This window comes from Lycium barbarum, chromosome 1 (genome assembly GCF_019175385.1).
Source record: "Lycium barbarum isolate Lr01 chromosome 1, ASM1917538v2, whole genome shotgun sequence".
Classification (NCBI taxonomy): Eukaryota; Viridiplantae; Streptophyta; class Magnoliopsida; order Solanales; family Solanaceae; genus Lycium; species Lycium barbarum.
In genome coordinates this window covers 6,517,140-6,532,718 of record NC_083337.1, presented here as the reverse complement: position 1 = coordinate 6,532,718, position 15,579 = coordinate 6,517,140, and the positions used below count along the sequence as shown (strand labels likewise).

The 15,579-nt window shown below is 35.5% G+C and overlaps 1 protein-coding gene and 1 non-coding gene across 2 annotated transcripts; both read right to left on the bottom strand.

Moving 5' to 3' along the window:
• Positions 1-652: 652 nt before the first annotated feature.
• Positions 653-849, bottom strand: LOC132618375 (U2 spliceosomal RNA). The gene has a single exon (XR_009574078.1). It is a non-coding gene; the product is annotated as a U2 spliceosomal RNA (small nuclear RNA).
• Positions 850-3,740: 2,891 nt separating this feature from the next.
• Positions 3,741-11,337, bottom strand: LOC132624165 (secretory carrier-associated membrane protein 2-like). The gene is made up of 12 exons (XM_060339152.1): positions 10,989-11,337; positions 9,756-9,809; positions 7,922-7,996; positions 7,214-7,247; positions 6,979-7,101; positions 6,066-6,128; positions 5,893-5,983; positions 5,755-5,800; positions 5,566-5,633; positions 5,306-5,354; positions 4,893-4,958; positions 3,741-4,000 (listed from the first exon to the last, which is right to left on the bottom strand). The coding sequence occupies exons 1-12, from the start codon at positions 11,046-11,048 to the stop codon at positions 3,917-3,919; spliced, it is 813 nt and encodes a 270-aa protein (XP_060195135.1). The 5' UTR covers positions 11,049-11,337; the 3' UTR covers positions 3,741-3,916.
• Between the last annotated feature and the right edge of the window lie 4,242 nt (positions 11,338-15,579).

Sequence of the window (15,579 nt, the reverse complement as noted above, 5' to 3'; positions counted from 1 at the left end):
TGAAGGAGAACAGGGGATGGAGTGGTGTGCGGCGGAGATGGAGGAGGGAAGGAGGAAGAAGCAGAAGAGAGAGAAGGGAGCAGGGGAGGGGCGGCGATGAAGGAGGAAGGTGAGGGTGAAGAAGAGGACTAGGGATTAGGTTTAGATAAAAAAATGAGGAGAAGTGGACCGGGTCATCCTTTCTGGGCTGGTCTGGGTGAACTTTGGTTGTGGGCTGATCCGAAAGGATTTTGTTGGATTAATTGTTGGGCTCAAATTGGCTGAAAATGTGGGCTAGTAGAGTTGAAGAATATTGTATTTGTATTTTGGGCCATTAATTTGGCTGAGAATTGTTGATCCTTCCTCCGCTATTTAATTATTTTTGGGCTTCTAATTTAATAACTGGTATAATATATATTATGTAAAGACAATAAATAATTAATATGTAAAAAATAAATATTTTGTAAAGTGTTGTCTTATAATTAATTTGACGAATCCGAACCCGAAACGAAACGATGACTAACTGTTCAAAATTTATGATAAAGTAATGCTCATAACGTCGAAAAGTATAAGTAATGATATTAATAGTAGTAGCAATAAAATATTTTGAAAATAAAGTATTTAGCTCGTCAGTAAATTTAGAAACCCGATAAAATCAAATAAAGGAGGGACAAAATTGAGTGTCAACACCAACGCTATAGTGCAACACCTAGGTGACACACGAAGGCCTAAGTAACAAGCTACCCTGATGGACCTTCCCCCTTAAAAAATTGATTTAATATCATGTGAGCCGAAGGCCCACATATCAGATATTAAACTGAAAAGAACAGATACTACACTTGATCTTAGCCAAAGGGCCGAGAAAGGTATGCTTTTCTTGGAATAGGGGCCTCTTTTTTTATAGTGCCTCTCAATTCTCTGCTTTTGTCATGACCCAACCAGAGGGTCATGACGGGCATCCGGAGCTAACCTCCCAAGCACCTCTTCTCATACATCTCATAATCACATCTAGGTGGACCACAACGTAAGGGCACATCTATATAATCATCCTCAACTATGCCCATATGCACAAGCCGACAAGACTGCCAAAAATGATGCACAAAAATATGAGCTAATAAGGTTATAGAACATCTAACTATATACATCTGTCTACGAGCCTCTACATAGAGTGCATGAAATCATGAAGACGGGACAAGACCCCGCCATGCCCAAATATGTCATAAAAGAATAATACCACTAGGCTGCAGCTCCGAAGCAAATGGAGCGCTCCTGAGAAGTCGCTGATGAAGCACCTAAGGTCCGATTCGTCTCCCTGCCTACCTGCGGGCATGAACGCAGCGCCCACAAGCAAAAGGATGTCAGTACGAATAATGTACCGAGTATTATGAATAACAACATAATAAAATCATGGAAAGTAACATGAGATAAGAGAGATAACCTGTAAATCTGGATGCCTTTTAAGGCAGATGTCATGCATGCTTAGTTTTTTTTTTTTAAAAGAACATTTTTCATATATATATATATATATATATATATATATTACTGCGGAGCGTGCAGCCCGATTCATCTATCATGTCATCCACCGTCTAGGGTAACATCATAATCTGCCCACTGCAGTGGTGTGCACATCTACGTGCCTGCCCGGCCGACTATAGCGCGGCGCGTTGTGAGAAAATACATACATATATATAAAGCATGCATGAGAGCCCAAATGAAACATTACTACTCTGTTGGAGTGATGTAAGGTCGGTAAACCTTCGATTTTGATTATGGAATCATCATCATCGCTATATCTCACCTTGACAGAACAATTATTATAAGATGAGATCAACAACAATGAAGAAAATCAATAATCATGGAACAAGTTCAATAATATCACGAGAACATCAAGAACTATAAGCTTTGCTATCTTTAGTAATGGAATCATCATCATCATAGGGAACTTTTGTCAACAATACCATAGAAACTTTGAGAATTATGAGTTTCTAGCGATTCTAGGAAATAGGACATTATAGATATCATGTATGGGTTCACAATAAGGGAATCATGCCTTTAGAATGAAAGGGTCAGTCTTAACATACCTCTTCGTCTCCTTAACTACTCAACGCCTATCCTCCCGAGTTCGTAAATCTACATTCAAGATGATTCGCACTTCGGGTAAGTCATTGAAACGCTTATGTGGTCAAACTAAATTAATAAATGAACTAACGAAAATTGGGCAGCATTTCCCCTTATATATTCTATTTCCTCCAACTCAAAACAACTCCCAAAACCACAATAAAAACATCAACAATTCCATAATCAAAAGATTACATTTCAATCCCAAACTTCTTTTCATGAACAATCCATAACAACAACTTCAATACAACCCCTTATACACTTGTATATCACACTTCCTCAACATCATTATTACCCCTAATAACAAGATTATACTCATAACATTCTAACAATTATAGTTCAAGTTAATTTGCAACTCAAAATATCATCAATTCATATTTGAACTTTTCCCCGTAACTCTTTTCTCTTACTAAGACTTGCTAAACCTTCATATCAACTTAACATAAGAGATAAGATGAAAAAAAAACATACCTTGAATTTGAAGAATTTCAACTCACACACTTTGCTCCAAGACTTAATCCCCACAACTCCAAATGAAAGCAAGAACATCCAACTTCCATAAATTAACTTAGGTTTTCAAGGTTGATCTTCTCTTAATTTGATTTGGAATGATTTGGAGTGTTTATGGATGTTAAGGGAAGCTTAGAGAGAGATGAGGGTTTTATTTTTGGGTGAAAATGAGGCCCAAGTCGTGGAAATGTCCATATATAAGCTTAGGAAAAAAATTCCACCAACTTTCAAATTTCTGGAAATTTCGGGCAAAGTACGGGTTACTGTTCATCCCGTACTTTGGAGGTAAATTTTTTTCAAATTTTTCAACTTTCTGAAAATTTTTGGTAAAGTACGTCCAAAATGTACAGGACGTACATTTTTGTACGGTCCGTACTTTATCCCGTACTTCACAGAAATACGATCTATCAGTTGCATTGGAAAGAAGGCTCGCCGAACTTCAATTTACATAGGCTATGGATTCCGTAACTCATATTCTAGGAGATATGCCTCTTTGAAGTTGGACCAAAAATCCTGTCCAAAATTCTACCAAGTTTTTCCAAATTTTCAACAAACTCAATTTCTTCGATTCGCTTGATCCCAAAACCTTTAAATACTTATCTAACACTTATTAAAAGTCTTTCTTAACCTTATAGGGGTATATAGCCTCTCTGGACTCACGTTAGTTTGCTTACGACGACACAGAAATTTAAGAGCAACTTTGCTTTATCCGTCAATGTGGGACAGATAAACCTGAAATGCTACAGTGTGACAAAGACACTTGGGGAATTTTTTTATTTGAGTTATAAACATTATAGGTGTGAGTTCAATTCTCACCGTCTCATTTCCCTTTCCACTTCAATAATTTGCATCATGCAAGAAAATCTTACAGTACTTTTTATCTCTGTCCATTTAAGAATTTTGTATCATGCAAGAAAAACCTATACTCTTTTATCGCAGTCCATCTTGTTGATTGACACTAAATTGTACCTGTGCTGCAAAACACACACACACATTGTATATAGAAACCAAGATTCAAGCATTTTGATGATTTAATTTCTATATTCATACCACTCTGTTCCTGTAGTATGCGAAAAATTCCCAGAGATGGGAAATATACCAATTAACATCAGGTATGTGAAAATAGTTTGCGATTTTAAGGATTAACACGACACTAGTATAGCCAGAGGCCAGGACACCACTATGTATGTACTTGAGAAGTCACATTAATTAACAAATGCTTATCTAGGCTAAGGTGTGAGAAGAAACAATCCAAAAAATACAACAGCGGAAGTTCAAAACTCCACGAATTCGATCCCCCAATGTTAGTTCACATTGCGTTTATCGTTGACCTTGCAGCCTCTTTCTTCATCTCCGCAGCTTTACCACTCCCTCGGAAATACAGGAACACTTGCTGCATATTGCAGATCATGAAAGATGTTAGGTAAAAGCAGAGGCGAATATAAGCCCTACATGCTATGCAACCAACTAAATCCAGAACATGGACATTTACGTGAATAACCACTTGAATATGAAATATAACTTTTCTTGGATACTTTTTCCTATTGATTTTTTTTTTTATAATTATGAGTTTTATTTATTCCAGGTGTCATGATTTGATTTATTCGACACAGCAGCAGGTGAATATCAAGCAGGGGCCAAGTCGGAGACCAAGTTACGGTTCCGCCAACCCAGTAACTTTGTCTAAAACTTGTATTTGTCTTAAGAAATTCATTTAATATGTATAAATTATTAATTTAGAACCTTGTAACTTAAAACTACTAGAATCTTGAACCCATAAACTTCAAATCTGGCTCCACTTCTGATATCAAACATGTCGTCTGCTGGATCCGAGTGTGCATGAGCAGTGGCGGAGCCAGGATTTTAAATAAGAGGTTCAAAAATATAAAGAAGTAGACAAACGAAGAAGCCAAGGGAGTTCAACATCTACTATATATAAAAAAAATAATTTTCACCTTGTATATACAGTGTAATTTTTTGCCGAAGGGGGTTCGAACCCCCTTGGGCCTTACTGGCTCCGCCCCAGTGCACAAGACACATTTATGTCAATAAGAAGTGTCTATCTAGTTACAAGGATGGTTAAGTTATCTATCAGACAGTTGGTATTAATTTTAAGTGTGTGTGTGTCTATCTATGTATGTATGTATATATATTAGCCAATAAAAATACCACAATGTATTTAGTGCTACGAAATTTACAAATTGAACCTATCAAGTTTAAATCATGGGTTGGCCTCTCGGTAAGAATGATACTAGAAGCAATGACAAAGGGTCAGATAACTAAACCTGAATAACCCATATGCTAATCAGTGCCTCAAGAGAGAACAATCCAGCCCCTATGAAGAAGAATACCTGCAAGTAAAAGCAGGGTTCAGTATCTCTTTTGGGCGCAAAAAGCAAGATTTTTGCTTTAGTAATAAAAGATCAAATTATTATAACATGGTTAGAGTTTGTTGAGCCAGAGGGTCTATCGGAAACAACCTCTCTATCTCATAAAGGTAGGCATAAGATCTGCGTACATCCTAACCTCCCGAGACCCCACTTCCCACTTGTGGGATCACACTGGGTTTGTTATTGTTGTTGTTAGTTAGACTTTTTGATTTCCGCGATTGACATTAATAGAAACGCGCGAAGTTCTGAAGACAATTATATGAATAAAGAGTACCCAACGAAATTTAGAAAGTCCGAGATAACCTTACCCCAAGTGTCGAACTCCAGCGTATAAGATCAATTGCATTCATAAAACCACTGTTGAAGGAATGTAAAGAAGAGTTGGTCATATTAAAGGCATACATATAACTCTGACTAACTTCAATTAAGAAATAGAAAAGATAAAAAAAGGATAGAAAAAACACCCCAAGCTTGTAATCAGGAAATATGTTTTTAATGTAATGTGTTTCGTCTAGAAACTCATTGTACCGGCGTCTCTTGCCCAAACAAAAAAAGCAAGAAAACTTACGTCAAGGAATGTTCCCTAAATATGAATGGAGGTGCCACCGCAGCTAAGACGCAATATGTAATGTGAATCTACAATACACATGAATAATAAAAAAAAAAAAAAAATCAAAGTTGTCCTCAATAATCAACTCTCAAGTGGAAAAAGAAAACCCCAAAAAAATAAAATTGAAAAAGACAAATGTGTGTTCACCGAATAACATAAGAAAAACCACCCAAACTTCAGCGCGCTATCAGTCCTGCAAACAGAATGGATATCAGAAAATAGTCTTCGACGGGTAGAAGAGCACTACAAAATTATAAGAAAACAACAACAACAATAACATAGTACCTCATTGCACGATAAAGAGGACGATACCACACAAAGTAGGCTAATGGAAAACCAAATAAGTAGAGAATAGACAAAACCCAAGCGCCTACGTCTATAAGGAGAAAAAGGTTAAGTTAGATAGTTAATTTTTATTGAAGGAATAAGAAGATTGTAAGATTTGGTTTAGCAAAAACCTCCTCCTTTGAACCAAAGAGTGGTGGTCGATAAAAGGTTCCATAGTAAACAACACCCCAAACCTGCAATTCACCAAGTCCGAAGTAAATTGTCTGATTCAACAATTTGAAGAAACGCCAGTGCTTGTCCTAAATCATTCTAACAAAACAATTTTTTAAGATTATGAATACTCTCGATTCAACTATCTTTTTAACATGATATCAGAGTAGACAAAGGTTCTGAGTTCGAGTATCACCGACACTTTTTATCAAAAAGAATTGGGGAAAGAACGCGCGTGGCCTCTCAAACCAAAATAATTACCCGCCCATGCCCATTACTTTTGTAGCCCTAGGAAAAATCAAAACTATTTACCCGAGATGCCCCCAAAATTATGATACCAACATGGTATATGAATATTCTGAGATGGTATCTTGAAAGACTAGTTCAGTCCTTTTCTTAGTCCTCCATAATACTATCATGGTATATAAATATATTGAGATGGTATATAAATATATTGGATGGTATCATGGAGGACTGTTTTCAGTCCTTCATGATACCATCATGATATATAAATATAATGCAATAGTATCACGAAGGAAGGGGTTTGGGAGAGGGGGTATGTTGGGTAAATATTTCTAGTCAGCTGGAGTAGAAGCGAAATTACTTTAGGAAGGGCATGGGGCAGGTAAATATTTTATATTTTAGGGGTATTTGATGTCCCGCACGTGGTGGCTGGAGTACTATATACAAATATTTTTCTTGTAGTTCAAAACCAACTAGAAATACATAGTTAAGTTATTAATATGCACACCGGTCTCTACGGCAGGTGAAAAATCAAAGGTTGTAGAATTCGTACTAGAAAGTTAGTAATGTGCAAAGCAATAGTAGCATCTGTAAATCAGAGTGTACAGAAAAGATTTTAAATCGACGTACCCAAGAATGTAGCGAACGCAACATACTGCAACTTTTGTAGATGGATTGGAATTTCATTTGCGATATCTTGATGAAAGATGGGTAAGAATGGTGGCCAATTCCTTTCCTCTATAACAACACCGGCTACCAAAAGAAAAGCGGAGATCAGAAATAAAGTATATTTTCGCTGAATAAAACTTTGATTAGTTAGTTCAAGGGCGCAAAGACATATTAATGTACAGTGGAGAAAGTATACCTCCTGCTAAAGCTTCTTCTCTCCTCTTCACTTCCTAGAAGAAGTCAAGAAAACTAAGAATTAATGGCTACCTTACAAAAAACAGTCTTAGCATTAGCCACTAAGTCTAAACCAGAAACATGAAATCTCTCAATGTCAAACAGAACTTCTTCGTAAACCAAAGACTACTAAATTAGGAATAATAGCTCCATAAGCTAGAGAACAACAATTACTCAATACTGGAAATCAAGTAAATCTAGGTTGATTTATGCAAATGTTCCTTCTTTAGGCCACCATTTAGATTGTCCCTAGTATTAATAGTTGTGCAAAAATAGCGCTTGAAAAATTACCGGACAACATTAGACGCAAGTCTAATATTTGCTCAACATTACAGATAGAACATTACTCATTCAAGTAACGTTTGCAATAACTTAAAAAAAAATAGACTGCCGTCATAAATTTTCATTTTGTTCAGAAGGGGTTTTTAGGTTGTCATCTAAAATGTCCGTAAGTTGCAAGAGAAATAAAAAGAGGGTCATTTACTAAATTACAGCTGTCCAAAATAGGGACAACCGACAAATATTCTACGTTTATCTCACAATACATTCATAATAAAAATTCATTCAATGATGAAACGTATTCGACAAAATTTGAATTTGGATTGTTTACTTATCAAAAGATAAGCAAAGGCATACTAGAAATCACCATAAAGTGCTAAAGCAAGCCTACCGCTTCTCTTCTTCTCAGATCAGCCTCTCTAGCTTGTAGTTCCTTCTCCTTCTTCTTTAGATCCTGCATTGTTGTCTATATATATATATATATATATATATATATATATATTATATTATAAGGAGAGCAGTTGCGCATGAGGTTAAGCCAAGTGGTGTATTGAGAACAAGCCACTTGGCACTTTAAAGACAAAATCTAAAAATATTTTAAACAAATCTAATAAGGATTAGAGAATTAATTAGATAAGAGATTGAAGAATTCATTAGATATGAAGAAAATTAGTGAATTAATAAGATCAGAGATAATAAAAGAATTTACTTCTCTTTTTTTTTTTTTTAACTTTGTCTCTAAATTGCAGACTTTAAGTACCATTCATGTTGCAAAGCAAATTATCCTTGGTGGTTTAAAGCATTAACCTTCTCAAGGTAAATCAATTTAAAATTATTGATGAGTTAATTAAAGTTTCAACGTTAGGTACAGAGGAGCAGCAAAGAAATTGGTAGAAAACCAGAGGTGGTGGCTGCAGTGGCGGAGCTAAGTAGACGAACCCCCGTCAGCCGAAAAATTACACTGTATTTATAAGGTTAATTTTTTTTTTATGTATATATAGTAGATGTTGAACCTCCTTGGCTTCTTCGTATATATACTTCTTTATATATTTGAACCCCCGACGAAAATTTTGACTCCGCCACTAGGTGATTGTGTAAATGGGATAGGAGACCTAAGGAGGCATATTTGGATCTTGCTGATAAGATGGCTATAAAGAATTCTTTTTTTTTTTTTTTTTTTGGTTTTTCTATCATGTGTCTGATATCCACGTTGGAGCCCGACTAATCCGATTCGCACCACGTAGGGCCCATTCGGGAAAGACGCTTCCTACTAAGGATTTTTTCATATGAGGGCTCGAACACGAGACCTCTAGTTATGGGAGGAGCAACCCGGTTATAAAGAATCTTGAACAGGATTTGATGGATTCTTGTGTTTTATTAAAATAGTTGAAGTACTAATCCGTATCATTTAGATTAAAATATGTCACTTGTTAAATAATAGGTAAACCGCTGAATGAAAAAAGCTAATTAAAATGTCATATTAGCGAAAAGAAAGTATAAAGAGAAGAAAATAGTGATATTGTGAGGCTATTTATACTTCGAATTAATTTAAAAATAAAATAAAATAAAATAAATAAATAGTACTAAAAATGTTATTAATAACTTTAGATAATGAAAGAATTCTGAGAAATAGAATAAAAGTCTATAAATAAATAAAATTCAGTAGTAAGAAAAGAATATAAATTCAAACAATAGATTAATCAGAAAGATAAGGCTTATTTTAAATTGATGAGAAAGCTCAAACTATATATAATATCACACAACCAAGTCTTAATATTGTAAGACTCTTAATTTTAGTTTACCTCATCTCTTAATTAAGAAAAAATGAGAAGAAAATTTTAGTTTGCTATAACACATAATACTAGAATTTGAAAGCAGTAAAATTGCTAGTTTACTTTGTGAAAAATAATAAACGTTTATGTTGGTGTATTTTATGGAAAAAAATAAAGAATTTTTCTATTTATATGCTTTGGACGAATTCAATATCACAATTTTGACTCGAAACAATACAATATAATCTATATTATAGGTAAAACATACTGAAAGAATTCCAGTCAATATAATAAAACTATCAAAATAAATTAAATGTAGGAGTAAAAAAAAATCAATATTTAGCACATGACCTAATGTGCTTCATGCTTAATATTCTTTAATATAGTCGGTGCATCGCGCGAGTACTAATACAAATAAAATGTACAAAGTTCAAATTGCAAAATCTGTCTCACCTTTGCATTATCAAGAGGAATATCGACTGTTGAACCACGAGTAGAACTTCCATTCTGATCATTTAAGTAAAAATAATGCATAAGCAAGATATTTATATTATCATTAGTTGGTGTAAAATATAGAATTGAACACACATTAACCTATAGAAAAGGCATGGACAGAAAACACTCAGATTCGGCTTTAGTTAGTCTAAAGAATCTTCTGGTCCACTTATTTCATTGAGCAAATTAAACTAGATTAGAAACCAGAAACTCATTGCAATCCACAAAGGAGGAGGAAGGTTAAAAAAACATCAAATATAAAGAAGCGCATATCGTGTTCATGCAGGGTCCACGGAAGGGTCGATCCCTAATGGGGTGTAATGCAGGTAGTTACCCTGATGCAAGTATCAACGGTTAATTCCACCGCTCGAACCCTGATCTATAGGTCACATGAAGACAAGTTTATTGTTGCTCTAAGGCTCCTCTTCACCTAAAGAAACTCCTAATCTTAAACTAAAAAATAAATGCCTTAGCTAGGCCTCAATGACAACATTTTTTATTGAATGATACTAAACAAGAAGGCGCAAGAGGTAACAACAAACCATAATGCAACTAAACAGGTCTAGAAAATGGATCAACTCAAAGGTCGCGCTAGCGCCCGGGAGAAAGTTGACTTTGATAAAGAAGCGCTTCCGCTTAGATTAGTTTCATCTTAAAAGATGAAGGGATGTAGCACAGTTTGGTATCGCCTTTGTTTTGGGAAAGTAAAAAATGCCACAGCTTCAAATGTTGCCATCCCTACCTATTCTCCCCCTCTAGGCAATAACAAGGAATCCATTGAGATCATTTATCCAGTGAGATCATTTTAAATTGGACAAACAAATTTTCAATATTTTTTTTAATTTCCCATCCAGTATTCGGTATCCATTTTGGGCCCTCGAATTATCTAAATTTCTGCCGCGAAACATCCATTAAAGGGGAAGCGCTCCCTAACAGGATTTCCCTATTCCCAAAGCTTGAACCCGAGATATTTCAAACAAAAATAATTCAAACCCAATATTCTATACGGGCAATTATATTGTTTCTACCATTGCCCAAAAAAAAAAAAAAAAAAAAGGAACCACCTACCAACATAAACCAATTTTTTTTTTCCAAACTAGAAATCAAAACCACAACAATGCACTTATCAAATTACAGGAAAACAAAAAAAAAAAAAACAAGTATATATAGGTTATGTGTGTATATATGTACCGCAAATGGATTCACGTTAGCTTCTTCTGCAAAAGGATTTTCATTATAACGACCAGCCATGATAAATAACCTCAAAACTAATGAGAATTATTTGCTTCCACAGGCAACCCAAAAACAAACCCAAAAATGCAACAGATATATTAAAAAAAAAAGTATGTAAAAATCTGTAGCACGTAAGGTTTTAATTGGGAGAGTGGAAAATGTGCATTGATCACACAATGCACAACTTATGGAATTAAATTAAGAGTCATTAGTGAATTCTTTTTTTTCTTGTAATTCAGTTATATATTTTTGGTGTATCATTCATTTGCTTTTTATCCTGTTTTCTCGCAGTAGAAATTGGGGGAATTTATGTATGGAAAAGAATGTAAGAAGGTGTTTGCGGGTGTTCACAGGTCAAATCTGGGAATTTATATAGGTTGAAGTTTTTGGACCTAAATGATAAGTTCAACCGTTGAGGTGTGTGAGACTCAGCTAATACTAAGGTCCTCTGTTCTTTTTTATCTTTTTTTTTTTTTCTAAGTTAATTAGGATGTCTGAGATATTGGCTCTAAACAAACACTAGATAATTAAGATCATTTGTAGTATCTACGTAATTAATGTTCATAAATATAAAGCACTCCTATAATTAAATATTATATTCACAAAATATTGGAGAAAATATTTATTTAAACGATGTAAAAAAAAAAAAAATTTGATGAAGCAATCTAAGATTTGGCAACGGTATTAGTTACGTTGACTATATATGGTGGTGAGGTGATGGTAATGGTAAATAGTGGAGGTGTCTGACTGGCTGTTGGTAGAGGTGGTTGATTGTAATGGTTGACGATGGAGATTCTACGGCTATAGTAGATAGAATAATTGTACTCCCTCCATCCATTTTTACTTGTCACATTTTGCTTCTCGAGAATCAAATTGTATAAATTTTGACCAATATTTTAAGATGATTTTTCATCATATTAGTATGAGAATAATTGCAACTTATAGTATTTTTTGTATAGTATGTTCTTGACAAAATCAGTCTTCTTTTCTCTCTATTTACCTTGTGCGTTCTATTAAAAAATACTGTAGATGGAGCAGGTTATTCCCTTTAATAAGCAGAGAGAGGGACCAAACGGTTAATTCCCACTTTCCATGAAAGTGGGTAATGGGGTTATCCAAAAATAACTTTCTTAATAAAATTAGAATTTAGCAATTATTTATTTAACCAAATAATATTAAACGTGGGCCGTAAAATTGTAACGACCTGTTAGGTCGTTTTGAGATTTTTACCTCTTGTTTTTGATTTGGGGGATGGGTGGCGTGATTCCCGATTCACTCGGGTGTGGTGCGGATAAGAAAAAAGATATTTTGAAAATTCTTTAGTTAAGAAATGAGAATGATTGACTAAAGGGTAATTGAGTCCGTTTCAACGTTTCGTTGATTCCATTCCCGTGCCTTATAACAAACCTAATCATGAGGCGCAAAAACTTCATATATGTTGTTGGGCTTGTGCCCATGCAAGGCACGAGCATTTCCTCAAGATCGTCGCACAAATGAGATCCGACATTGGAAAGTTAATTTCACGGTGGTTCTATTGTGTAGTAGGATTATGAAGGAAATATCATAAAACTAAATACTACTCCCTCTGTCCCAATTTAAGTGTGTTATTTTTCTTTTTGCTCTGTCCCAAAAAGAGTGTCTCTTTCTATATTTAGTAAGTTGAGAATTCAAACATCTTACATAGCAAATTTATACCCACAAGATTCAAAGAATATTTTAGTACATTATGCACATCTTTATTTAGGACTACAAGATTCAAAACTCTCTTTTTATTTCTTAAAAATCATGTCTAGTCAAACTAAGACACTTAAATTGGGACAGAGATGTTGGGATTACATAAATTTAGTATTGGACCCGAGCCCAGCTGCTCTATTATTTTATGTGGATCAGTTTTAGTTTAGGCCCAAGTTTTAGTTTAGGCCCAATTTTTTATGTACTGGGTAGTATTTTGTACAGATGGTTTTTTGTTTTGTTCAATGAATGAAAAATGAAAAGGAGAACCTTCTCTCTCTCTCTCTCTCTCTCTCTCTCTTTCTCTCTCTCTCTTCGTTGTAAAATGATGAATAAACCCTAGTTGCTTTCTTCCGCAAATTCAGATCATTGTTGATCTTAACATGGTATCAGAGCGAGGGATTTGATAGATCTGGGTGAGACCTTTCGATCGATGTTACCCTCGTGTTTTAGTTCGAAGATTTTGTTGTTGTTCTTCTTTGGCGATATGGATTTTTGTTGACGAAGCATTTATGTTCGTATTTTGAGTGCAATTCGTAGTTGTTTCAAGGCTTTTCTCCTTCGAGTAAGAGAAGAAGTGCGGTAACTCTAATTTCTCTAATTTTCTGTGTTGATTTTGGTGGTTTTTTTGTTACTCCAGAGGTGCGGTAATCGCGGTTTCACCTCTGTATTGATTTGAGTGTTTTGTAGTTGTTTTTCTGTATATTTGTTTCATTCTCATTGAACAAAAATGGTGCACACTAGTAATGATAGTAATAATGCTACGATTTACGCCCCCGATTCTACAAGTCCTCTTTTCATCCATTCTTCTGATATTCCTGGTACATGCCTTGTTGGTACTCCATTTTCTGGGTCAGGTTATGGCGGTTGGAAGAGAGGTATGACAGTGTCTCTCTCTGCTAAAAATAAGATTGGACTGGTGGACGGTTCATGTCCTAAACCATCTTCTGATGATAATCCGGCTAAGATTCGTCAATGGGATAGAGTTAATAATATGGTAATATCATGGTTGACAAGTTCTATCTCACCAACCATTGCTGAGAGTGTCCAGTACTCAGAGACTGCTGAGAGTATATGGAAACAATTAGAGCGTCGATATGGAACTGTAAATGGAACTAAAATCTTTGAAATAAAAAAGGAATTGGCTTCTATACAGCAGGGTTCTCTTGACATTGCTTCCTATTTTAACAAACTTAAAAAGTCTTGGGATGAACTGGGGGCAATGCGTAAGAGTCATGGGAAGGAATGCACTTGTGCTGCTAAATCTGGGATTGAAAAAGATGATGAAGAGGATAAACTTTACCAATTTCTCATGGGTTTGAATGACGTATACGTGGGTGTTAGAAGTAATATGCTTATGATGCATCCTCTCCCTTCTCTTGATGATGCTTATAATATTCTTCTCCAAGATGAGAACCAAAGACAAGTGCACTTCACTCCTATGCTGAATCCTGACTCTGCTTCCTTTAATGCAAATCTCAATACTAAACCAAACTTCAACACTAGATCACCACAACCTCCCTATCAACCACCTATTCCACCTAGGCAATATAATCAGAAGGTCGACTTCAACCTCACTTGTCGGTATTGCAAAAAACCTGGTCATACAATTGATCGGTGCTATAAACTCCATGGTTATCCACAAAACCATAAGTTTTTTAAAGGGAGAAATGTGGCTGCAAATGTGAGTGGTGATGTTGAGTCTCCAGATCCTCTTCAGAGATGGGGTTGGTTGCCTCATGCTGATACTGCTCCTAAAGCTACAACCAGTTCTGCTGGTGCTTCAGGAGAGATGGGCTCTTCCATACCTGGACTGTCTATGAATCAGTTTTCTCAACTCATGAACCTGCTCCAACAAACTCAAATTTCTCATCCTGCTGCTCAACCTGATTCTCAACCCAACCTGATGGGCTCTGCTAACTTTGCTGGTAGTGTATTGTCTTTACCTATTTATATTAATAATGATTCTCATGCTTGTATGTTGTCTGGTCATAGTAGAGTTGTGTGGATTATAGATAGTGGAGCTACTGACCATATGACCTCTAATAAGGATATTTTATTTGACCTTACCCCTCTCTCTACCCCTTATTTGGTAACCTTGCCTAATGGTTATAAAGCCAAGGTCACATCCATTGGGTCTGTTTCTGTGCATTCCTCCTTGACTCTCCATCATGTATTATACATTCCTTCTTTTCAATACAACTTGATTTCTGTGCACAAGTTGATACAGCAATATCACTGCATGGTTTTGTTTACTTCTTGCTCATGTCTTCTGATACAGGACCTTTCCATGAGGAAGCTTCTGGATCTTGGTAGACTTGACCAAGGGCTATACAAACTCCTTCATGAACAACAATGCTCTTCCAAGTCTGTTTTTCCTGTTTCTGTTTTTCAAAAGAATGTACAACCATCATGCACTCCCTAACCCATTGTTCCTACTACTGTTTATAATAAGACTATAGCTCCTATGCATGGTAGTGATCAACACAAGTCTGCTTTACATTCTGTTCCCTTACTTCCTTGTAAAAATGGGCACCACATTAATAAGAATGATGTACTTTGGCACCATAGACTAGGCCACATTCCTTTTACCAAAATGAAAACAATTTCTTCCATATCTGCTGATTTGTCTTCTAAACAGTCCTTTGTCTGTCCTGTTTGCCCACTGGCTAGGCAAGGCAGATTGCCTTTTGCTCATAGCAACACAATTTCTAAGTCTTTATTTGAACTCATTCATGTCGATACCTAGGGACCTTACCACACTCAAACATATTCTGGGGCAAAATATTTTCTTACCATTGTAGATGACCATAGTAGG

Coding starts and splice junctions, on each gene's coding strand:
- LOC132624165 (XM_060339152.1), bottom strand. CDS start 11,048: ATGGCTGGTCGTTATAATGAAAATCCTTTTGCAGAAGAAGCTAACGTG. Junction 5,634..5,754: donor GGTTTTTCTTATGTTATTCG/GTGAACACACAT, acceptor TGTGTATTGTAG/ATTCACATTACATATTGCGT. Junction 4,959..5,305: donor GCTGGAGTTCGACACTTGGG/GTAAGGTTATCT, acceptor TTTTACTTGCAG/GTATTCTTCTTCATAGGGGC.